The 24,998-nt window shown below is 39.3% G+C and overlaps 1 protein-coding gene across 1 annotated transcript; it reads left to right on the top strand.

The window, feature by feature from the left end:
• The first annotated feature begins 335 nt into the window (after positions 1-335).
• LOC118799932 (bone morphogenetic protein 7-like) lies at positions 336-23,410 on the top strand. The gene is made up of 7 exons (XM_036560054.1): positions 336-793; positions 13,966-14,152; positions 19,288-19,436; positions 19,610-19,825; positions 20,433-20,509; positions 20,666-20,776; positions 21,078-23,410. Exons 1-7 carry the CDS (start codon positions 472-474, stop codon positions 21,225-21,227), a joined length of 1,212 nt encoding a protein of 403 aa, XP_036415947.1. The 5' UTR covers positions 336-471; the 3' UTR covers positions 21,228-23,410.
• The last annotated feature ends 1,588 nt before the right edge of the window (positions 23,411-24,998 follow it).

Here is a 24,998-nt window from a genome sequence, read left to right as displayed (position 1 = left end):
ATCCATCCATCCATACATCCATCCAACTATCCATCCTTCCATTCATCCAACTATCCACTTATCTAAACATCCATCCATCCATCCATCCATCCATCCATTCATCCAACTATCCACTTTTCGAACCATCCATTTATCTAACCATTCCTCCATCCATCCATCCATCCATCCATGCATCCATGCATATCTATCAATGCCTCCCCCTAACCCCCACCCCTCACCTTCAGCTTTTACCCCACCCATTCCTAGTCGACAAGCTCCCGGATGTGCGCGTGCTCCTCCTCCCTCGTTCCGCGCGCTACTTAAACTCCAGCGCGAGCTCCGGTCCTGTAGTAAACGCGAGGGGACGACTCTGCTGTAGTAGCTGCTCGAGCGCGCGCTCTTCTGCATCAGCCTGCATCATCAATACGGAGTAACCGACTCTTTCAAAACCTCCTCCTCTTCCTCCTCTTCCTCCTCCTCTTCCTCAGCAGTATGCACTCTGCGCTCTTGCTGTTTCTCGCCTGGAGCTGCGGCGTGCTGGCGGTGGCGGCGCGCGCACCGGACAGTCCGTTTCCCGCAGCTGCTGCGGAGCGGCGCGCGGTGCAGAGGGAGATCCTCGCGCTGCTCGGACTGCCGCACCGGCCCCGGCCGCCTTCCCCTCTCAAGCGCACCGCAGCACCGCTCTACATGCTGGACCTGTACCGCGCCGTGCTCGCGGACGGACCGGAACCGCGCGTGCCTCTCCCGCCTACAGAGCACGAGGAGGAGCGGCTCCTGAGCGACGCGGACATGGTGATGAGCTTCGCCAACCTGGGTGAGTAACACTGACCACCAGCGCTCTGTCTGGACATAAACACAGCTCTTACACTGATCAGCCAATGTTTCTACACTCACTGTCCATTTTATCAGCTCCACTGACCATATAGGAGCAATTTGTAGTTCTACCATTACAGACTGTAGTCCATCTGTTTCTCTGCATACTTTACTAGCCCCCTTTTACCCAGGACCACCACAGGGCAGGTATTATTTGGGTGTTGGATCATTCTCAGCACTACAGTGACACTGACAAGGTGGTGGCATGCTAGTGTGTGTTGTGCTGGTATGAGTGGATCAGACACAGCAGTGCTGCTGGAGTTTTTAAACACCTCAGTGTCACTGCTGGACTGAGAATAGTCCACCAACCAAAAATATCCAGCCAACAGTGTCCTGTGGTCAGCGTCTTGATGAAGGACCAACATGACCAACACAAACTGCAGCAACAGATGAGCTACTGTCTCTGACTTTCTACAAAGTGGACCAACAAGGTAGGTGTGTCTAATAGAGTGGACAGTGAGTGGACACAGTTTAATGTTTTGTGATGAAGGCTTTCCGTGAGAGGGGTTCAAACTCATGTGCCTGATCTGAACATATCAGGTGCAGTTTATGTGTTGCAGCATTAGTGCAGCTTTTCTTTAGTTTCACTTGGACTTTTCTGACAATCATGTAGGCTGTGAAAACATTCCTAGATCCTTTATAAGATAAACATAACATAACAAATAATAACAAACTTTTCAAAAGAATAACAGCTGTCGTATAATGAAAAACACATTTTTATTTCTCTAATGAAGGTGATATTAATCATATCCTAGCATTGACATTTCTTGAAAGTGGTCTATAATTTGTTTTGGAACATTTATTCTCCAAGGCTGAGTGTGATTCCTCTTCTCCAAGACCAAATTACAGTCAAACCTTTGAGGAACAAATGCAGAGTGGTTTGCCTAACAGCTTAGTTTTTCTGTAATCAAATTCTCATGTCTTCTTAAGGCTTTGATGGATGGATATGAGTAGCCTACAGGTTCAGAGAATCCATCTTAGTAGTTAGTTAGTGTAATGCGTCCACTGCTGGCATGGATTAAAAGCTAACGATTTGCATTAAAAAGCCTCTGCAGATTGAGATGCATCTGTACCTTATGGCTTGAGTTTGAGTTTCATAAGAACATCAGCGGCGAGAAGAGGATATTACAACACAGCAATGTCTCCAGCAGCTATCTGATTAGATGATATCTCTGTTTGGATTCCTACAGGCATTTCGATATGTCAGTATAGTGGGAGAGTTTTGCCAGGCTTGTGATCTCTTTTAGGGCCTTTTTGGTAGGCACTTAAAATAAGAATATTTTTTTTTGCTTCCTTTGTTTTTTCTCTAAATGAACTTGCTTGCTATGCATATAGATAAAACGTTAGGAAACCATCTGCATATCCGATTTCCAGCAAGCTCCTTCAAAGCGGTGTGGAGGGTTTGAGTAGGCTTTGTTTCGCATGACTAGGATTTGAGGAGGTATTTTCTGAAGTTTCATTTCATTTCACAAAGTTCACCAGGAGATAGAGGGTCAGATACTCTACTGTAAGAGAGACAGCAAGAGAAATCCTGTCTGATAAATAATGATAAAAATTGTTGGTATTTGTAGTAGAAGTAGTGGTACTAGACAATAATAATGGTGGTAATAATACCAGTAGTTTAATAGTACTATATAATAATACCCTTAGTAATAATAGTAATGTCAAATCAAATCAAATCAGATTTATTGTCACATCACAAGAGTACAGGGACACAGGTGAGTGAAAAACTTGAGTGCGAGTTCCACAAATTATGCAGAGAACAGTATTTACACATAGATAAACAAAACTATAGATAGGATAGAAGAATAGATAAAACCAATTTAACTAAAATATATACATATAATCTTACACCATAACTTAAAAATAATAATATTGCACCGAGACATATAATATTGCACTGGGAATGTAGGGTGGGTGTAATCAACTATATACTATATATAGTAATGGATATTACAATGCTATGTGGATGTGCAAATAATCACACTAGGTGTGGAGGTAGAAGATGGTACAGTAGGTGGCAGAGTATTTAGTAAAGTGCAAGGTACAGGAAGGTACAGGAAGTTAATGTGATAGTAGTAATACTGCTGTTTGGAGTAAAACTATTAGAAATAATAGTGGAAATGGTAGATGCAATAGTAGAAGTAACAGCAGTGATAATAAAATACTATATTATACTTGGTCATTATACTAAAAGTAATAATAACGGTAGTAGTAAGAGAAGTACTGGTAAAAGTAATAGTATTAGTAAGAGTAGTAATAGCACTAGTTGAAATAATAGCAATAGTAATAGTTTGCAGCAGTACACATAATTGTATACTATATATAGTCATCCTGTATAGTAGTACTGGCAGTAGTAGCCAAGTATTAGAAGTAGTTGTAGTGGTAATTTTAGTAGTAGCAATAGTATTGATAGCAGTAGTAATAGTAGCATTAATGGGAATAGTAGCAGCAATATAAATGAGAACTGTAGTAGTGGTGATAGTAGTAATATAAGTAGCTATAGTAATAGCAGTGATAATAGTAGAGTTAATACTAGTAATAATAGTAGTAATTAGTAGGAGTGGTAATGGTAGTAGTAGAAAGGAAAGCAATAGTAATAATAATACAGTAGACATTATTATAATAAACTGGTGGTGGTAACCTAATATTAGAAGTTAGTAATTAGAGTAGTAGCAATATTTGTGGTAATAGTAGCAGTATTAGTACTAGTAGTAATAGTACTATTAATGTTATAGTACTAGTAGCATTTGACGGCAACTGTGGTAGTAATGATAATAGTAGTAACAGTAGTAAAAGCACTATTAGTAGCTGTGGTACAGTAATAATACAAGTGGTAAAAGCAATAGTAATAAGAGTAGTATTGGAAATAATAGTAAAAGTAACAATAATAATAGGAGCTGTACTAGTAGGGGTAGCAGTGTTAGTAGTTGAAGTAATAGCAGTAGGTATAATAGTGGCCATAACTATAGTAGTGGTATCGGTAGCAGTAAACTAGTGTTAGAAATAGCTGAAACAGCAAGTCTATTATTAGCAATAGCAGTGGCAATAATAGGAGCAGAAATAGTAATAGTAGCAGTAGTAACATGGTCAGTACTCAGCAGTGGGTCCAAAGTTTCACTACACACTTTATAAGCTAAGAATAACTCAGTCAGTCTGCGCTGTAATAGTCCATGTATTTTCTATGTAGTAAGCCTGGGAATTTAAGGGGTTAATGGCATTAGAAGTAGCAGTGTTAATGGCAACTGTAGCAGTAATGAAAACAGTAGTAGTTAAAATATTATTAGTAGCAGTTGTAATGCTGTAATAGTACAGATTATAGTAGTATTGGGAGCAATAGTAAAGTTATGGTAATGTTTAGAATAGAAACAAATAGTAAGAATACTAATGGTAGTGGTAGAGTTTAGCAACAGTGAGAATAGTAGCAGTAGATATAATTGTAGTAGTAGCTGTAGTGCTGGTAGTAGTAGACAAGTATTAGAAGTACTTGGAGTAGTAATAGTGATAGTAGCAATAGTAGTGGTAATAGTAGAAGAATTACATGTAGTAGTAGCAATGTTAGAGACAATAGTAATAATAGCAATAGTAAAAATACTATTAGCAGTAGCAGTGGAACTGTTATAACAGCAATGTTAGAAGTAGCAGTATAAACAATAGTAGTAACAGTAGTAGTATAGAAAGAGTAGCAGTCATAACAGTGTTAGACCAGTAGTAGTAGGCTATTAGGATTAATAGCAGTGGTCATAGTAATATTACTGGTATGCATATATAAAACAGTACCAGTAAAACTAATTTTATGCATCACTTGTGCTGGTAATAATAGCAGTAGTGTAAGTAATAGTAGAACTATTGTAGTGGTAGTGGTAGTGGTGGTGGTAACAGTAATAGTATATGACTCAAAGATTTATATGTGCATAAAGATGCATGTGTGGGTGAAAGTCCATGTTTATGCATGCTTTGTCAGTGTATTTGTGCGCGTCTAGAGAGCTGCAAGCAGGACAGGGGACTTCCTCGGCCATTATTGCGTTTATTAAACCCAAATCCTGTCTTTGTTTCCCTTGGAAATGGTACCGCAGGCTGTGTTGCACTGTGCTGAAAGAGCAGTCCTGTGCCGGATGGGGATCTGCTTCCAGCCCCAGTCCTTCTCTCCCTCACTTTCACCCACTGTTATTATTCAATGGGAACACACTGAAGGGCCAACAGGGCCTTCTAGCCCCTCAGTCTCCTTCCATGGTACACAGTGGCCCCTGAACACTCAGCATTGTTAGCGGAGCCAGCCGTTGATGTGTAATCCCCTCTTGGGTATTCAGTAAAAACGTTTTACGGGCGAGAGAGGGATATGATGTGAGCTTATGAGGAATCTGCAGGGGGAGAAGTCTGTAAAACGGGCCCGGCCCTCGTTCAGGATTGTTTTTTCCCTGTTTCTGTCTTGCTGGTGATTGACAGGATAATTTCCTCCTCTTGTTGAGTTGTGTGTCGGGGCTGGCAGGCAGGTCGGTGAAAATCCAGGACCACACCGAATGACTGAATTAAGGTATTCCACCCTCATACCCCTGCAATGAACCACAGCTTTCAAAGAAAGAGTGTAAAGAGTGTGAAGAATGGGTCTGCACTTCTCTTTTTGTAGCATAAGATCGTCAGAAAAACATTTTTCCTGAGATAAATTAAACTGTGCTGTGGAAAAGAGAAGATGGAGCCACTAAATGGTTTTTTCTCTTACCGCAAATGTGGTCAGTCAGCAAAGGCATGTTTGGTGTCTGAAGTTTAGCTTTGCACTGGAGCTACAAGGCTAATGTAGCTAACAAGCTAACAGGTAGTAGAGGATTATACCGTATTAGGAATTAGCACTGTGCAGCTTACATGCCTAAATTTTTAAACTACGTCATGTTAAGTAATCTCAAACAGATGAGCTTGTTTCTGTCACTACATAACAAACTGTTATCTATACAAATAACCAAAAGGGCAGACTTCAGGCTTCAGGATGGCTGCTGCTAATGTTTTTGGCTATGTGGTATACTTTTGTCCATTTTATAGCAGTATGTGATACCACATAAACCACATAAAGTCTATTTGAGACTTTACTACCCAACAAGTTGGTGATTTAGACATGCAGTTTGCTAATTTGCACACAGAAGTTTCCATTACTTGTGGGTTACATTAGCCTTGTGGCTCCAGGGCAAAGCTAAGGAAGCAAACACCAAACACATCTTGGCTGATCAACTTTATTTGGGGTACAGAGGAAAACTGTTTCAATTTTTGTTTCCTTTAACTTAAACCTTTATATTCTCAGTGGCAATAACCAGTCCTGTATGTTTTTAAGAGATACTTTCAGCACTATTGAAGTCATTACATTCCTTTGTATATCTCAGGCAATTGATTAGTCGCTATAAGTGATAGTTCCCCAAAGCTATTGCAGTGAAAAGAAATAAACTGCAGTTCAGGCTGAAATTACCTCACGGTCATGGCATAAACTCAGAGAGCCATCCAGGAGGCCAGCTGCAGCCTGATGGTGAAGCTGCTGCTTGGAATCATTCAGTTTTCATTTTTTCCCCCAGCTTGTGTTTTACCTGGGAACCTGCCATGGACTGATACAGATGTGTCTGAGAGGTTTTGCTCTTTGCAGAAGGAACCAGCTGTTCTGTCTGCGATCTTTTCCTTCCTACCTCAGCGCACCGTGGCCTCTTCCCTTTTGATAGACGTTAGAGGTCTGTTACCCGAGCCAAGTCCAACGACAAAATAACACATTTTCAGACAGGTGTGGGCCAGTTTTTCACGTGCAACATTGGGCTAAAGTCAGGTTTATTTTCTGTGTGTAATCTGAACAACAAAGCCTAGCTAACAGTCGACGAAAAGGACGAAAAGAACGCTGCTTAAAATCCCAAGAGAGTCCGGGACGTCTTCACTCTGGAAACATTATTCACCTGGTCCTTACATCAAATCACACAAAAGCACACTGGTCACGTACAGTGCAGAGCTTATGACAACATTTTGAGCGATGATAGCAGTGACACATTGGCCAGCCGCTCTGCAGAAACTGAAGGTTTTGCTGTTGTCAGGTGTATGAAAAATAGGTTTTTTATTTTTCATTCGTAGCTCTTTGAAATAAGCAGGGCCTCAAAACTTTCAGTCAATACCACATTTGTGTTTGTTAGTAGAAAAGTTTTTGTTTTATTAAGAAGGAACAAAAAACATTCATCACGTTTTTGTTGTTTTTGTCATTTTTGGCATCAAAACAAATGGAAAAAGTAGACTAGACGAAAATGTACCTGGTTATGTAACTAACAATGTAAGTAATTATGCAGTTACCTTTAAATAGCAATAATGACAATAATAATTAGATGTGTAAGGGTAAGTGGACAATCAAATTAAAGATGGACTGCCATAATATTGATAAAACGTTTCTTTGTTAATGGCTACTAAAATATTCTGGTCTACATCTGACTTATAATAAATAAATGAAAACAGTCTTATTCAACATGTAGTATTAAAGTATGACTGAAAAGAGCAGCAGTGTGACAGAATGAGCAGGAAGTAATAAGTACCTGTTGCGATTGCTAAATCCCAGAATTTGTTTGTTGAACGTAGTGATTCCCACCAGCTGAGCTTTTCTCATTGGAGTGGCCTGCAGTGCAAGCAAACAGGCTCAAAATCCACCTGTTTATGTTGATAAGCCAACTAGGGGAAAGCAAGCAGATCATTGATTATTCCCTAAATGATTTTCTCTGAAAACTCATTCGTCCTCTTCTGAAGTATAGTCTATAGTTGCCAGTTCTAAACAGGAACATTCTGGGCGAGTTTTGGGATTTTAACCACAGGAAGTGCAGTTGAGCTTCAAGCTATAAAGTTGGGTGGTTAAGAGCTTGAATAATTGTATCTAGGAAAAAACTGGATAAGAACCACATGGTCCTGCGGCTAAAGGCTACTTTGTGGATTTCCATTTTACTCATTCAGCTGATCTATCTGTGCCCTTCCTGCAGATGTGCTCATTCATAGCAACTGTTGCGAGGTTGGACAAGCTTTACAAAACACTGGCAGAAATCCCATTTTACTCTAGTTTAGAGTTCCTATATAACGTTGAGTTTCCAGCTGAAAATGCTATGCTAGCAAACTGGATATGTCGTTTTGCTAATTGAAACTAGGCAGATTAGAAGCAGCAATGATAAATTTGCCACAGTGCTAATGTTAGCTTAATTACATGTCTCGCTCTCTGTCATAACAGTGTGAGCTTTCATATTCAAATTAATATTATTTTAACTTAAACTAAACTCTAAATTTCCACTCAACTCTAAGCTAAGATTTCTCATTACGTAGAACGGGATTTGTGGCAAAGTACAGATGGGTCAATCGATCCACCTATTAAATAAAGCTAATTTTGCACGCTAAGCTTGTATTACATTGCATACAAGTTGAATGGAGGACTTTTGACCTGCTTTTCTGGCCAAAGTAGATTCTGTCCACGGGCACGACTCTTATCGTAACAAACGCTGGAACCAATTTAGACTCCAGCTGCAGAGAGTGCTAAAAAAAACCCATTGTTATAATTATACGAGACGATATCAATTAGAAATGTTTGCCTTGCGCTGTATCTTGGCATATGTGGCTTGGAGCTAAAAGCAAAGTGTTGAAATGCATGCGCAGGGAGCAGTTTGCATATCTGAGCGCTGATCTTTTGCAGCTAATGGTCTTCAACGTAAACACACAAAACCCTTACAAGCAATTATTGCCTCCATAAAATGCTCCTGCTTTTCTTTCCAGTGTTTAATTGCGGTCAAACAAATGACTAGCTGCCTGCAGTATGCGCTCTGCTTCGAGTTTACTCACTCTTTCTCTCTCTCTCTCTCTCTCTCTCTCTCTCTCTCTCTCTCTCTCTCTCTCCTACTCTTACTCTCTCGCTCTTTGCTGGCCTTGTGTGTTCATTATAGCATGCTGATGGAAACAATTGGGGACGCATGCACTGTGGCTGTTCCGTAGGCGATGATGTCATGTATTGAAGCTTGTGGGCAGGATGTGTGTAAAAAGAACAGTAATCATTGCTGTCATCATCAATGACCAATGACTGATCCCTCCCCCACCAAACCTCACCCTTAGGGCTGGGCAGTATGGGTAAAAATCTGATCATGATATTATTTTTCCTATCGTTCAATAGTGGTATTATAAGCATTTTCAACTGTTTGACATAGTATTTGAATGGTGTTTTGAATCCGTAAGAAAACTAAAGTCTTATATTAGAATTATTTATTATGAAGACAGAACAGAAAACGAGTTCATATGATACTGAATAACAACTACATTTTTCTTAAACAAGTCTTCGGAGGGACCTTCGGCAGTAGAACTTGCCCAGAAATCATTGTATTCCCTTTTCAAACCTAAAAAATGGGTTGCTAAAATCTGTTTACTATCTGTTATGAGCTGTTTATAAGCCATAGCAAAAATGCTTTATGTTTCAAAACCAGAGCATTCGATTTGCTATGTTTAGACTGGGTTTTAGGTAATAAACATTCCCGTCCATTATATTTGACTCCTGTTACAGCTTCGTTACTTTACTCTGCTAGCTTGCTAGTTAGCAAAAAGCAACAGCTAGCAAAAAACAGCTAGCAACAACAAAAATAAAGGCAGTACACCGCTGTTCTAAGGCAAAGCTTATAGCCAGATGAAGTATTCACAAAATGAATATACATTGTGGTTAGATTTCTCCAAAAAAGTTTACAAAGTTTGCATAGCTAACTAATTAGCTCAATAAAGGCTAGCCTAGCTCAGGGCAAGTGCTCTTTGACTGAAAACTCCACTTCTTGTTGTCCTCTCATCCCACCATGTTTTGATTGACCACTTGTATTATGCAGGTATGACATATATTTGTGTGATAATTCGAAGTTGGCTAAAGCATCTTAAAAAAGTACTGAAGTGGGGCCTAAAAATTAGCTAGCTAGCTCTTCTAACTGTCCTGTTGTCTAACAAATAAAAGGTGCTGTCTAGTGAACTGAATTAGCAATTGTTCAAAGTTCTGCTTTGATCAGATTGAGAAACAGTGTAGCATAATCACCGTATAGAAATGATTTAAATGTTTATTATTTATTATCATTAATGTGTTTTTGCAGAGTCTAACCCCCCTACACCGCACACCCCTTAGGTGTACTGACGCCTTGCTTTTCTCAAGTCCAAACGGATTTGGGTAGCACCGTGAAAACAGTGTCCTAGAAACCTCCAGGAATCGCTTAAGCTTCTGCCACAGGCTGGAAACTCTGAGTGGCTTTCAGCTGGGGTGGGGACAACAATTGGAGGGGGGTTGACTTCAACATCTGCCAAGGTTTTGCTCTGAACTCATGGATTTTCCTCCGCAAATTCCCTTACTCACATACACGCTGGATGCTGTTTTTCCTTTGTCGAGTAGTTTGTGCTGGGTTTTATAGGGTGTGTGGATGAACATGCTCATAAATGTCATACTGTTGACCAAATCTGACAAACTTGTGATGTCTTTCTGCAGCTGCGCTCACATGTATGAAAGTTCCCCCGGGGGTTGAGAGTGTTGATCCAGGATTGACCTGTGCATTTTATAGTTTAGCCCAAATTCTCAGTTTTTAGATCTGAATCTGATGTTGCTGTGGAACCAAATGAATCTGACTGGTGGAATGGTTCATGTTTAATGCTAATGCATTACTGAGGGCAGTAGGTTCCTTCTTGCCTATTTATTTGGACATTTTCTTTAAATAACCATTAAGCCAACTCTCATTGGAAAGAAAAAGCATTACATCTTAATACTGATGTTTCTAATGGTATTTTTCGGCAGTTAAGACTAAAGTAAGGTAAATAAAGTGTAAAGCCTGTTATGAAGAACAGAGCGAGGCAAAATTTTGTTAAAATGTAATAAATCACACGATATCACAATACTCATGAATCCATTGATGGATATGTTGGAAAAGCATTACAGAACATTGACAAGAAATTTTAGCAATGTTTTGTCAAGCATCTAATTTAACAACCCAAAATGTTTGCTAAGAGTCGCTCCATTAAGTCTAAAGTTTAAAGGCTAAAATGTTATGCTACCAACCTGCACTGTGTTGCTCGAGCTAACTGAAATTAGGCAGGTTGAATAGGTCATCATTGAATTTGCCACCATGCTAACGCTAATGTTAGCTCAATCATGTGATTATTAACCCAAGTCCCAGCGGTGGGCCCAAAGTTTTATTACACACTTCTACAACCTAATAAATAGCTCAGCCAGTTTGCATTGGAGTCTCTGTAGTTACTGAATAATAAGCCTTAGTATGTAATAAGCCTGGAATTTTAAGGGGTTAAACAAAAACTAAACCTGATCTAACCCAACAGTGTGACCTTACACATCTATACAAAATAAATTTCAATAATGAATATAATTTGAAATTAATAGCATGAAATAATTACGTTTTTCGTCAAAAAACTTTCGACTGTAAAACATGTCGAAGTTTCCTATTGAGTTGAATAAGAATCAGATTCGTGCCATCGTTCTGTAAAGCAACTGACAACAGTTACTACAAAGAAATGTGTTTGTGGGCAGAGCATGAATAGGTCAGTTGTACTGTGGTTTATGTAGCGTGATAACATTATACTGTGGGCCCTGTAGTGATTCCCTCTCTTACTATCATCTGGAAATCAGGGCTGTTATTCAGATACAGAACAGCTGGGTGATGGGGGTCGGAGGAAATCTTAGATCAATTTTTCTTAATGGAAGACACTTGAGTTATATGGACCCTGGCCTATGATGCCAGTGGGAATTTAGCTGATCTGGGAACATATATTTTCACGAGTTAGAACAGGAGCAGGCCCAAAAATGGTGTGGAGTGCAGCTGAGGTCACCAGAGGCTTAACAAGGCCTATAAAGTCTATAATGCACCACATATGTCTTTGGACTCCTACTGCTTAGCAACATTTCGGTATGTGTACATTGTATGTGTGTGTGTGTGTGCGCATTAATCTGGGTTTTTGTGTGTGTCTTTGTGTGTGTGTGTGTGTGTGTATGTGTCCATATGCGTGTGTGTATGTGTGTGGGGCACCGCTGGTTTCCGGGCCAAGCCTTTTACAGAGCTTTTCTTGTGGTCGGCACATGTGTGTGATTTGGGTCTGTAGCCAGTAGGAGCGCACATATACACACACAGGCGCACACACACACACACACGTACACACACACAGTGTGCACCCATAATTCATGTGGACCAGAGTCGCAGGCAGTCAGATCAGGCTCTGGCTTCTGGAAGCAAACATTTCTTTTTTGGACACACTGATGTGGGTGAGCCAATCAAGCGTTAGCTCTGTGTTTGATTCCGCAGCCATTCTGACAGTGCGGCTTTTACGAGATGAGTAGAGCTGCGGTGTAAGAGTGTGTGTGTGTGTGTATGTGAGTGTTTGAGTCATGACTGGTGTGGCGTGACTGTGTGGATTTAGGCAAATAAGACTTTAAGAACATTTAGAGTTAAATATACACGAACTTTTATTATTGGAATTCTGTTGGACTGAGACTGAGTTTCAGTGACCTCGCTAAGGGTCAAAAAGACCAGGCAATATAGAAATAAAGAAGGTAAGTAGGTTTCAGTGATTTCAAATGCAGTATTAAAATGTGTTTAAAAAACATTACACAGTATTTTGTCACTAAATTACTTAAAAAATACATTTTTAAGGAAAATAAGAATTTAAAAAGTGATAAATGAACCATTCAATTAGTTTAATTAGTTTAAACTGAATAAAAAAAGGTATTTAGATCCTAGATATTTACAGGGATTATGTTATAATCCGTTTAAACCTGATATTAATTGAGTTAGTAATAAGTGAAATATTTACAAAATCATAATTTATAGTGCACTTTCTATTGGGAGGTGTCTGTCCCAAACCCTAACCCCTAAATTTCAACTTGTGAAAATTATACTTAATTTTTTTGCATGTTTTTTAAAGATCGTTTTGATTTATTTTAAAATGAAGTTGAAATATTTATATTTTTTATTAGTTTAAGTTTTAAATAAAAAAAAAAACGTAATTGTAAATTAAAAAATACTGTCCTAAATTTTCATGTCACTACCAAAACACAAAGAGTTTTAGTATGTGGGTGGAGACCTATTTTAGCCCCACTCCTGCATTTTACAGCAGAAAGTGAACCTGCATCCCTGTCCCTCATGGCCAAATTAAGATCTCATTGTTTTGAAGTCCCCGAAGTCTGAAAATCAGTGTGTAACATTAAGGATTGTCCTTACCGAAATTATTTGCTGCAATTAAGAAAAACTTTTTTGTGTTTTAATGAAGCATATTATGATTTTGTGTGTGTTCAACTGTTTAAAGCTGTATTTGCTAGTTCTTTCTATCTCAGACAAGAGTGAGTCTCAACAATAAGACTGTACAAAACTCAGACATTTGTGAAGTTGGATTGCTAGTTTATTGTCAGTGATTGAGCCTCGGTTTTAATCAGATTCTCAAAAGTCCTTTACAGCCTAGAATTCTTCTTTATGGCTCCAGATAACAGGCTGAGAAGGTGGTGAGAGAAAGGAAAAGGTATTAGTTTGTATGACTTTCTGGACCTTGCTTCTTTTGCTTAGACAGACAGACAGACAGACAGAGAGACAGATAGACACTTGCTTTATTAGTCCTGAAGGAAACTGCACTCACTGGCACAGTGCAACTGTAAAGGTGATCCTCTGTTTAGCCAAACTGTATAGGATAGTCAGAAGTTTACTGAGAGGGCTTTGCTCTGGCAAAGTTTGCTTGGGATGCTCGATGACATCAGAATAATATCAGTATCAGCAAATAGTTGCTTAGAACACAGTGGTGTTTAGATTTGACTGATATTTTAAACCAGTCTATAATGATGCATTTATGGTGCTCTGGAAGAAGAGCAGGAAATGTGCTACATTTCTTCCTAATGCTTATCCGGGTGTATTTATTTTGTATGTAACAGCATCACCATTTGCATCAACACGCATATTGTTGCATATCAATGCATATTTACATGAAAAGTACTGGATATTGGTGTCGGCCCCACATCCATACAGCCCTACAGTTTACTGCAAATACTTGTGTCCACAGCAGAATAGAAGGACACTTCTTTGCACCTGTGAATGTAAACATTGTGTTAATTTGTCTATTTTCCTCTGTTAGTTGTAGATCCTGAGGAGGACCCCAGTGTGTTCCATCAGTACCACCGCTTCGACCTCTCTCGCATTCCAGACGGGGAAACGGTCACCGCTGCAGAGTTCCGCGTTTACAAGGACTTTGTGCACGAGCGATACGAAAACGAGACGTTTCACGTCAGTGTGTATCAGGTGCTGCGGGAGCAGGATGGCAGGTAAGCATAACTCATCCAGCTCACTCTGCAGGACGTAGGCCCGACACAATTAAGCGTCCAGTCTTTTTTACTGTATTTGTGATGAGACAGAAGCCTTGGTGTTATTTTTTTCCAGTTAGAGATGATTGGAGTGTAAATTTCAGAACTCCCAGTGGATGTGATTTTATTTGATTGTGATTTTGTAGGAATTTATTTAGTACATCATGAAATCTCAAATTTCACCATGATTGGATTCAATTCTTTGGTGCAATCTGGAATTCTTTAGAAAATTCAACTTAGTAACTCAGAAATAGAATAAATGAAAGGTAGTCTCTGATTTCTGCACTGTACTGTATTTTATTAAATATTACTATAATACACTATAACTGATGACAGCATTCTTAAATCAGTGCAGGTGATGCGTTTGTGCAGCACTATGTGTCAGTGTGTAAAGTCTGCCTCCAGCTGTGCCGTGTAAGAGTTTATTGGAGTTTAATATGAAAGCCTTACAGAAAGCCGTCGGGTGAATTGTATGAGATGAAACATATGCTACCGCCCACTCAGTCTGGTTCTGAATGTGGGAGGGATGTACACATACACACACACACACACACACACACACACATACACACTGGCGGTCCTGCCCGGTGGTAGGTGTCCAGTGCCAGTTCTCCCACTGAATTCCTGCCGCTGATTTACAGCATGGCTGTTAGCAGACTATGAGTGCAACGGCCATTACAAAGCCATTACTGTCAGCTAGTGAGGCGGAGAGGCTTCAGGAGAAAAAGAGCTCCACCATCTCCACCATCGTCCACCTCCACCCTCCTCCAGCCTGACATCAATCGCTCCTCTTCACTACTTCAGCCTGTAGACTCTGTCTTTTCATCTACGGCCATATCTCTGTCTGATCCTTCTATTCTTCAGAACAATTCTTTCAGAGAGTTCATGTTCACCAAACGCTCAAAATCACATCTCTCTCTCTCACGCTCTCTCTCTCTCTCTCTCTCTCTCTCTCTCTCTTTTGCTCTTTTGCCCTGTATGGCACTCTTTGTCTTGCTCTCTCTGTCTGCACTGCTTTCTCACTGTCTGTCTGTGTGTCTGTCTGTGTCTTTCTCACACTGTCTGTCTCTTTCTTGTTCTAGCTTTCTCTTGCTCTCACTCTATATTTCCCTTTCTCTTGCTCTTTTGGCCTCTGTGTCTGTCTCTTTCTGTTTCTCTCTCTATTTTCTCTCTATCTTGTCTTTTTCCTCTCTCCTTTTTCCACTGTCTTTTTCTCACTCTTTCTCTCTCCTCTGTTCCTCTCTTTATCTCTTTCGCCTCTCTTTCTCTTTTTTTCTCTCCTCTCAACCTCTCTCTTTATTTCGCTTGCTCTTAGTCTCTCTCAATCTTTGTCTGTCTTTCTCTCTTTCTTTCTCTCTCTCTCTTTCTCTCTTCTCTCCCTTTCTCTCCCTTCTCCCTCTCTCTATCTCTCCCTTCTATGTCTTTCTCCCTTTTCTCTCTCTCTTTCTCTTTTTGTTTCTCACTTTCTCATTCTCTTTCTTTTTCTGTCTGCTGTCTTTATTTCTTCAACCTCTTTCTCCCTTTTCTCTCTCCCTTTTCTCTCTCTCTTTTCTCCTCTCTCTCTCTCTCTCTCTCTCTCTCTCTTTCCCTGTCTTATCTCTCTCTGTCTCTCTCTCTCTTTTTCTATCTTTCTCTCTCTTTCTCCTTTGCTCTCTCTCTATCTTTCAGTGTTGTTTTTGGCCTGTCTTTATCGTCAGCTACCCGTATAGGTTTAGGGGCACGTAGACTTCAAACTCTTTTAAATAAGTGAGGGTGATTTTGTATCGGTTTGCAGTAACTTATCATTTTAAATAGGAAAGCCTTGATGTTTAGATCTTGCCATTAAACTGAAGGAATAGCTGATAAAAGCCACACATTTTAGCCCCTTGTTGTGATGTCAACATTCAACAGCACTCAAGCCTTCTAATAATAATTTGACAAAGAAAAATATCAAAACATTATTTAGGCAAAACCTGCTCTTCATTCACTCTCAGAAAAAGGCACCAAACTGTCTCTGGCACAGTACCACTCTTGTCACTTGCGTGGAACCCTGAAGGGTACTTTTTAGGTGCCTTTAGTCAGGGATCATAATTGTATCATATTGCTCCACACGCCCCGTCTCGTCTCCAGGCTTTTCATTTTACTGTTCTGTTTTAAACCATTAGGTTATAAAAAAGTAAAAATAAGTACCCTTGTCCTGATTTAAGGTGCACATATGGACCTTAAGACCACTGTTGTACCTTTGAGGGAACATTTACATTGTTTGTACCTTGACAAATGAAAAATGTGCCTGCACAGAACCCTTTTTTCTGACCATGTACCGAGATAGACATTTTGATAAAGGAAGTCGAGTGTTGCAAAATATACACATAAGTAATACTTATGTATATATATGTATTAGCACATAGCCGATTTATGTAATCAAAGTAACGGGCAATTAATAAACATGTACAAATGCATTGATCTGAATGTGGTGATTGAACTGCATTGATTTTGAAATGTCATAATCAATTATAATAATATGTGATAAAGTATGTCCTCATTTTTTGTCCAAAATAAAATTTTTCAGATTGTCAGATCTCAGATTAAAAAAAAATGGTATTATTTTTGTTGTTTTTTTCTTTCTTTAATAATTCTGAATCACACAAATCAAACCAGATTAGATTGAATTATTTGAAATTTTAATCTTTTTCTAAGGAATCATAATCAAATCACTGTGAGAGGTCAGAAACTCACACTCCTAAACATTACTCACACAAAATTTAAAAAGAAGGTAAGGTGTCCTTTTTGACCAGCAGCGAAGCCCCCCAGTTGTGAATCATCCCTGTTACTCCTATTGTGATGCAGACGCATCCCACAGACAGACAGTGAGGCGACGGCAGCAGAACACAACAAACACCCCCAAGGGTCTGTAACCCAAACCGTAAACCCAGCCATTGTTCCTGCGCTATCTTCCCTGGATCAGACAGGAATTTTAATCTGTGATACGTTTACGGAGGGAGAACTGTGACGTGATTTCCAGGGCAAGCTGTTGCCTGTCGACTTTGACTTTTGCGGCGCTCTCTCTGCTTTATTCTTTCTTGTTGATGACAAGAAGGTTGTTCAGTTCACCTACCACACACGTAGGCTAATCGGCGTCATCTCTCGCGTGTGTCATATCTCTGCTTTGTACGTCTCCACAAACGAGTCATAAAGAGGTCACGAATGGTGGTGGTGATTTGACTCATTCAGTGTGTTATTCTGAACTGGCATATGGGTTGTGTGTAAAGAACAGTGCGCTTTGTTTCCGCAGTTGTGTGGAAAAAAAATAGCATGAAGTTGAAGTATAGCCCACCTCTTCATAATCAGTGTAGGAACTGATGTTATAGATGTTTTTTGTGCATCTTATAAACCTCAATATACGTCATATACATCATAAAAGGTAATGTTTTCAGTAACATGAACCAATTCGGTTGTAGATATATGTGTAAAATGATTGTAATATGCTCACCCTGGGCTTCAAATAATTAGTAGGGCATTAAGAAAATTAAGATATTTTATCTGTCCAGCATTATGAATTATGACATAGAAGATTCTAAAATGACTGAGAAAGCTGTATAGCATTGAAAATTAAATTAGAATAAAATTAATGTCCAGAACACATCAGATCTCAGAAATGGTGATCACATCTCAAGACAGATATCTCTAACAGAAATAAATGTATTAATATTTGATATAAATAGAAAATTATAGTATGTTACCTGTCATTTAATAACTCCTCAGAATATTGAATATTGTTTTGTTTAAAAATATGTATATTTCATGATATACATTGTTGGATGTGGACTTTACATGTACAAAAATATCAGTGCTATATAAAGATTAAAACAGCCTTTAATAGAGTTTTTTTTTTTTATTCGAAGTATTTTCTCATACAAGTCAGCTGTTTTTCTTTTCAAAACTAGTTATACCCAGAATTGTTACATATAGATATTGGCATTTTGGAATGAAATCCTATAACAAATAATAAAGGGTAAAAGGGCAATTGAAATTACATATATTAAATTGTGTATATACACACACACACACACACACACACACACACATATATATATATGATTTACGATTTGTATGTATGTTATATACTCACCAAGCTCTTTATTAGGAACACATTATACACTCATTGTCCATTTTATCAGCTCCACTTACTATATAGGTGCACTTACAATTACAGACTGTAGTCCATCTGTTTCTCTGCATACTTTGTTATCCCGCTTTTACCCTGTTCTTCAGTGGTCAGGACCACCGTAGAGCAAGTAGTATTTGGCTGGTGGATCATTCTCAGCACTGCAGTGACCCTGATGTGGTGGTGGTGTGTGTGGCGTTGGTACAAGTGGATCAGACACAGCAGTGCTGCTGGAGCTTTTAAACACCTCAGTCTTACTGCTGGACTGAGAATAGTCCTGACCACTGAAGAACAGGGTGAAATGGGGCTAACTGTAACAGGGTAGAAAAGGGGCAATCTGTAATTGTAGAACTACAAATAGCACCAGTATGGTAAGTGGAGCTGATAAAATGGAGTGTAGAAACAAGATGTTCCTAATAAAATGCTCGGTGAGTGTATGTTTTATATATTTCAAATAATAAGTGTTCCATATGTGTAAAATTTTTACTTAGTGGTCACTATATTAGAAACATCTACCTTGTACATCCACCTTGCTGGTGTACAGTTAGAGACCATGGCCCCTCTGTTGATACACAGTCATGCTCCACTAGCCATGTCAGAAACTGACAACGGAGTTGCTCCTGGCTGGATATTTCGGGGGGGGGGCACTTTCAACCAAGCAGTGACATTAATACCACCGCATGTCAGAATCACTGCTGCGCTGAGAATGTTCCCCCTACCAAATAATATCTGGACAACAGGTGTCCTGTGGTCAGAAACTGACCAACAATGAGTGGAGTAAAAGGAGCTGATAAATTGTGCTTGGCTCCAGTCTGTAATCATAAATCTATGCAGTGGACCTATAAGGTAGATGTTTCTAATAAAATGTCCAAAGAGTGAAAGTACAAAGTAGGGCTTTCAACTCAGTGTAAATATGCATTTGTGTTCACATACTGTTTGTTTTCACTTCCAGAGACTCAGATCTCTTCCTGCTGGACTCCAGGGTTGTGTGGGCAGCTGAAGAAGGCTGGCTGGTGTTTGACCTCACTGCCACCAGTAACCACTGGCTACTACATCCGAGTCAAAACCTTGGCCTGCTGCTCGCTCTAGAGAGTCAAGATGGTGGGTTAAAACTCATTGGAATCACCTAAATAGCTTTAACCAACTTTTCAGAGTCACGTGACTCAAAGCTAGCACAGCGCTGCTAAAATAACACAGCAGTACTTTATGTTTTCAATATGTTTTTGCTACATAATATTAACTGAACTGTTGTGACTCGTGGTCGCCCCCAACAGGTGAGCGAGTGAATCCCAGGGCAGCGGGGCTGATAGGCAGCAGAGGGCCTCAGAACAAGCGGCCATTTGTCGTAGCATTCTTTAAAGCTACCGGAGTCCGTCTCCGCAGTGTCCGCTCAGCCCCGGGACACAAGCAGAGGACACAGAACCGTTCCAAAACCCCGAAACATGCAGCACCTTCTAGCCAGGAGGCTCTGAAACTGGCAGAGGCAGCAGGTAATCCTTCTTATCTCAATCTGATTGTAGAACCGCATGCAAGAGGTGTATGCTGGTCTGGTGCTGATTTAACTTTTCACCCAGCATGGTCATGCTGGTTGACCAGCATATCATCACCCAAAACACAACATATGTTGATTTTGGTGGTGATTAGTATAACAGTTTCCACTGATGCTGACCAGCATATCAACATCCGAAACACAACATATCATCACTGTCACGCAAAAAACCTGTTTCTCTGTTTGTCTCATTTTTAACTTTTTTTGTGTAATTGAAAACCTATTACCCTTTGCATGATCTTAAAATTTCACAATGAACAGAGAAATAGAAGTCCAAAATGACTTTGACAATCTTGTTACATTAACTTTTATAACAAGTTAAGGAGGTTGTTGATCGATGCTGTTTTTAGCAGGGATGTAATGCTTTGCTTTCTCCTCATAACCCAAATTAACAGTGACAACTGTGTACAGACTTTTAGCCAACTACAGCATTACCCAACCACATTTGGGTTAAGGGGGAAAACTGTAAATTCGACTGTTCCTTTAAACTGATTTACTGGTTATTCTCCTTCTGAATGCAACTGACAAACCTCCCCTCTTCTTAATAGAGAATGTCAGTGTGGACCCAAAACAGGGCTGCAAGAAACATGAGCTCTACGTCAGCTTCAGAGACCTGGGGTGGCAGGTATGATGAAACACATAAATAATCTCTCTCTGAACTCCGGAACAACACATGTTCTCTCTCTCTCTCTCTCTCTCTCTCACACACACACACATACACTCAAGCCCCTTCATGTCTGTATTCCTCCTCTAATCTTTCTAAACCTCCATGTGTTTGTAGGACTGGATTATAGCTCCAGAAGGCTATGCTGCATATTACTGTGAGGGAGAATGTGCTTTCCCTTTAAACTCCTACATGAATGCCACTAACCACGCCATCGTACAGACACTGGTAAGTGGTGCAGAACAGCATAGCTTCACATGAACATACTTTAGCATTATGTAGTTTTAGTAGAATTTCTCCACTTGTTTCAATGAGAAATTAGCATATCAATATTATATCAAAGTTTATAAAATGCTATTTTTACCACCAGCGATTTCTGTAATATCTAAGTGTTAATTTTGTTAAATTGACAACCATTATTATACCAGCGTTGTTGTTGGAGATTTCCTTAGTGTGTCTATAGAGAAGATAGTATAATAAAGCACAGACACTGAACCTCACAGATCATTAATCCAGATTTTTCCTCCAGGTGCACTTCATAAACCCGGACTCTGTTCCGAAGCCCTGCTGCGCCCCCACTCAGCTCCACGGCATCTCTGTGCTCTACTTCGACGACAGCTCTAATGTCATCCTGAAGAAGTACCGTAACATGGTGGTCAGAGCCTGTGGGTGCCACTGACCACATGTTCTACCAGCCAGAGACTGAGGGAAGGAATGAGGAAGATAAAATAAAGGCCAGTTATGCCTCCAAGGAGCCATGCAATTAATAGGACTCATTAACTGGAGCAAATCTGGACCACTGTGCTACCACCACTTGCTCAAAAAACTGTGCCATACAGAGCTGTTGTGGCAACTGTGCACCCCCAGCCAAGTGGACAAGAGTGGGGAGTGGTCTTATTATATGCTGTACAGGCTGGAAACGGCATGTTTCAGTCCAGGGGCACAGACAAATATGAGGAGATGGGTGTTAAGGACACTTTTCTGTGGTTTCCCATCCAAGATGTATCTGTTTCCTTGCTAGCGCCTCTGGACGCAGAGCTAAGGGGATAAGACAAATGTACAAATTTCGTCTTACCTTAAATGTCATCGATGAGGGAAGACATAGTTGGTGTCTGAAATTTGCTTCAGTGGTTTTGGGCTGGAGCTATAAGGGCTAATGTAGCTAACAGAACGACAGAAGCTTATAGCTAACAGCTTATAGTTAGCATTGTACAAACTGGATGCCTAAATAATCACACATTTGCCCAAAATGGCATCAAATTGATGAGTAATCTTAATTAGATTTGCTTATGTGTTCTCTGACATACTGCTATTTATAAAAATGGATAGACAAAATTCAGGATTCAAGATGGCTGCTAGTTCTGTTTTTAGCTATGTATTTATACTCTTTCCATTTTTACAGATGCATTGTGTCAAACAGTATCAGAAACCACATAAAAAAGGTGATTTAAGCTTACTTAACAACATTGAGCCGTGGGTTGGGTGATTTAGAAATGCACTGTTGGCTATAAGCGGTTGGCTGTAAGCTTCCGTAATTGGTTAGCATTAGCCTCAAAGGTCCAGTGCAGAACTAAAGAAGCACTTCAGACACCAAAAATGTCTTGGCTAAATTATTACTTTTGGGGTAAGGGGGAGAAATATTGTGTGGATTTATTTTATTTGGCTGAGCCATTGTGTTATTTGGGCATTCCACTGATTTTTCAGAATTTCTCCATAGTTTAGTCATGTAAACAGAGTCATTCAGACTGGTTTCATGTGAAATGGTTCATTAGAGAGAAACTTAACGTGATAAGAACCAGGGGTCATTGTGTCTACAATGCAAATAAGTTTTATTATTCAAAATGACCAGTTAACCTACACATCTTCTGAGTTTTACAATGGATTTTATGGTAATAAGTCTAAAAAAGAGTTTTCTTTAGATACCATTTTGCCTTCTAATTCCTTGCAGGTACCTCTTCACCATAAATCTGTTGTAGAACAATATTTTTCGGGCCAAAAGATTATCTGAAAACTATTTTAAAAAGTTTCAGGCGTAAGGCAGAGTATTCATAACCTCTCAATAATTCATAATAACTTTGTGTGAGGGAGCTTTTAGAGGTGAACGTATACAACAGAGCATTTCACATCAATCCACTCCGAATTACTTTGTTTGCATCTTTTTCATTTAATTATACAGAAAGTATGAAAAATCTGCAGAATTCTTCAGTAAAAGTGCCAAAAATGCTTCCCTGTTTTATGAATGTGGACTGAGACTGCACATTGGTGGGCTTTTGATTTGGTCTTGCCTATGGTGGGTCACATGCATCAAACAACACATTTTATTGTTATAATTAATGATCACAGTCACTAAAAAGGCCCTTCATGTACTGAATTTGGCGTTTAGGAATAAAAAGCCAGATGAGAGTTCGCTGTTCTTTGTACATTGTCACTTCAAACTGTTTTATAAGACTGTGATTTACAACCCAGATGGACATCCGCTCTATTTGTGTGTGTGTGTATGTTTTTCTGACCCTCCTGTGGCCAAAAAAAGCCCATCCCACACACTCCACTGTTCACATGGCCCATTGTTCGGCATGTGTCGGCCGGCGGCAGCAGGACCATCACTTACTCTGGGCTCTCCTCTGATGGGTGTCCAAAGCTGCAGGTGGGGCGAAGAGGCCGCAGCATTTGGTTCTCATCTGAGTTCCCTCAATAGGCCACAAGATAAAGTGAACTAAATAGAACTGTCTGGAAAGGAGCAGGTGCAGTTTATTCATCTTTCGGAGGAATTTAACAGCTGGTTTTGGTCATGCGAAAGCAATATTATACCAGAGAGCTTATGGAGACTTGCAATAAATGGAAGAGATGACCTTCGAGTCCAGATGTTTGGAGAAATATTTGTGTAATTCATAATCCTGTTTTTTAAGTTGATCAGCTTTTTGGAACAAACTCATCAATCAGTTGAACTCACTGAATCATTTATTGCACATATCCAACAAATATTCTTGTCATATGAACTAGAAAAGAAAACGTATACACATTTATGATTTTATACATAAGTGATACAAATCAAAATAGAAAAAATATCATTGGTTTCAACAAGGCAATATACAACCATCTTTTTGAATATTGTAGCTGTCATACAGTACTGAGCAAACAATTTCCTGTCAAAACAGTATATTAATATTAACACCTCCAAAGTTCAGTCTTAGAATTTGGTTGCATTTTCTGCTTCTTACGATCCAAATAAACTCAAACACATTCAGTGATGAGGTCAGTCCATTGTTCTGAAAACACCATCAGCTTCTTTGAGTTGTTTGCATGCACTCGACAATCTGATCTTAATCAAATTTCTGCAGTTATCTGATTATTCAAATGGTCATGTAAACGGCATACTCCGATTTCTCAGATCAGAGTAAGGTCCAGAAATCCAATTAAGAAATCCGATAAAGAGAGCTGGATTTTAGCTCAGTAATCAAATTTCTCAGTGCCTGTGAACTCTTACTCTGATTTCTTTCGGATTTCTCAGTCTGCGCGTGTGCGAAACAGACCGTGGTACCAGAAATAAGCAAACAGTGTTGGTGCGAGACGCAGCAAAGCACTTTTGGAGCGACGCTGAAACCAACTACATGCTTAACAAAGTGAAAGATTTAAATATTCTTTATCTTCTAGATGATGTATGGTCATATTTTCAGGTAAAATGGTGGCGCAACGTTTAAAAAAAGTCGTTGCATGAAGTTCGAGTTTAGATTATGTTTGACATCACGTCTGTGAGTTTATTGGCTGGAAGCAAAGCAGAAATCCGATTGCTGCCTGACTCATGTAGACCCAGGAGAGAGTTTCCATTATCTGAATACTCAAGTGAATGTAAACGCATTGATCGGATTTCTGACGCAATCTGATTATTTGCAGTTATCGGATTATTAAGTGCATGTAAATGCACTCATTGTTTGATTTCCAATTTTCTTCTTTTTGTCTGTTTACTTTTCTTAGAAAGGGCTCCTTGACAGCTCCATATCCATTTAAGACCTGTAGCGCTGAGTTGTCTTCTCACAGTGGAAGGATGGACAGAAACACCTGTTGACTTGTTCAGATTTGAAGCAAGAGTGGAGCTTGATTTTCTCCTCTATCAAAGATGAAACCTTTAAGTACTGTTTGTATGATGGGAACAGTTTTGGTGGTCTTATAGGGGATTATCTTATATCTAATCATCCCAGAAATATCTTCTAAATTAATAAATTGCACTTAATAGCTAATTTGAATGGAAATAATAAAAACTGACTTTTGCACAGTACCATAAGAAAACCTTATATATCCAAAACAGAAACAATATAGGAAACAGAAAAACATTCTTTTTATTTATTAATGTATTGTGAAAGGTTTGCTTATTAAATTTTCTGTTTTGACAAAAAGTTTAGCTGGTGTTTGATGCTAAAAATGAAAGGTTATGAATTATGAGGTTTTCTTAAGA

The sequence above is a fragment of the Colossoma macropomum genome, unplaced genomic scaffold (genome assembly GCF_904425465.1).
Source record: "Colossoma macropomum unplaced genomic scaffold, Colossoma_macropomum, whole genome shotgun sequence".
NCBI classification, from domain to species: Eukaryota; Metazoa; Chordata; class Actinopteri; order Characiformes; family Serrasalmidae; genus Colossoma; species Colossoma macropomum.
This window is presented reverse-complemented; position numbering and strand designations above follow the sequence as displayed.

Excerpts from the sequence above, each read along its gene's own strand:
- LOC118799932 (XM_036560054.1), top strand. The coding sequence starts at position 472 with ATGCACTCTGCGCTCTTGCTGTTTCTCGCCTGGAGCTGCGGCGTGCTG. Across the intron at positions 19,437-19,609 it reads CGCTCTAGAGAGTCAAGATG|GTGAGCGAGTGAATCCCAGG; the intron begins GTGGGTTAAAAC and ends CGCCCCCAACAG. Across the intron at positions 20,510-20,665 it reads TCAGAGACCTGGGGTGGCAG|GACTGGATTATAGCTCCAGA; the intron begins GTATGATGAAAC and ends ATGTGTTTGTAG.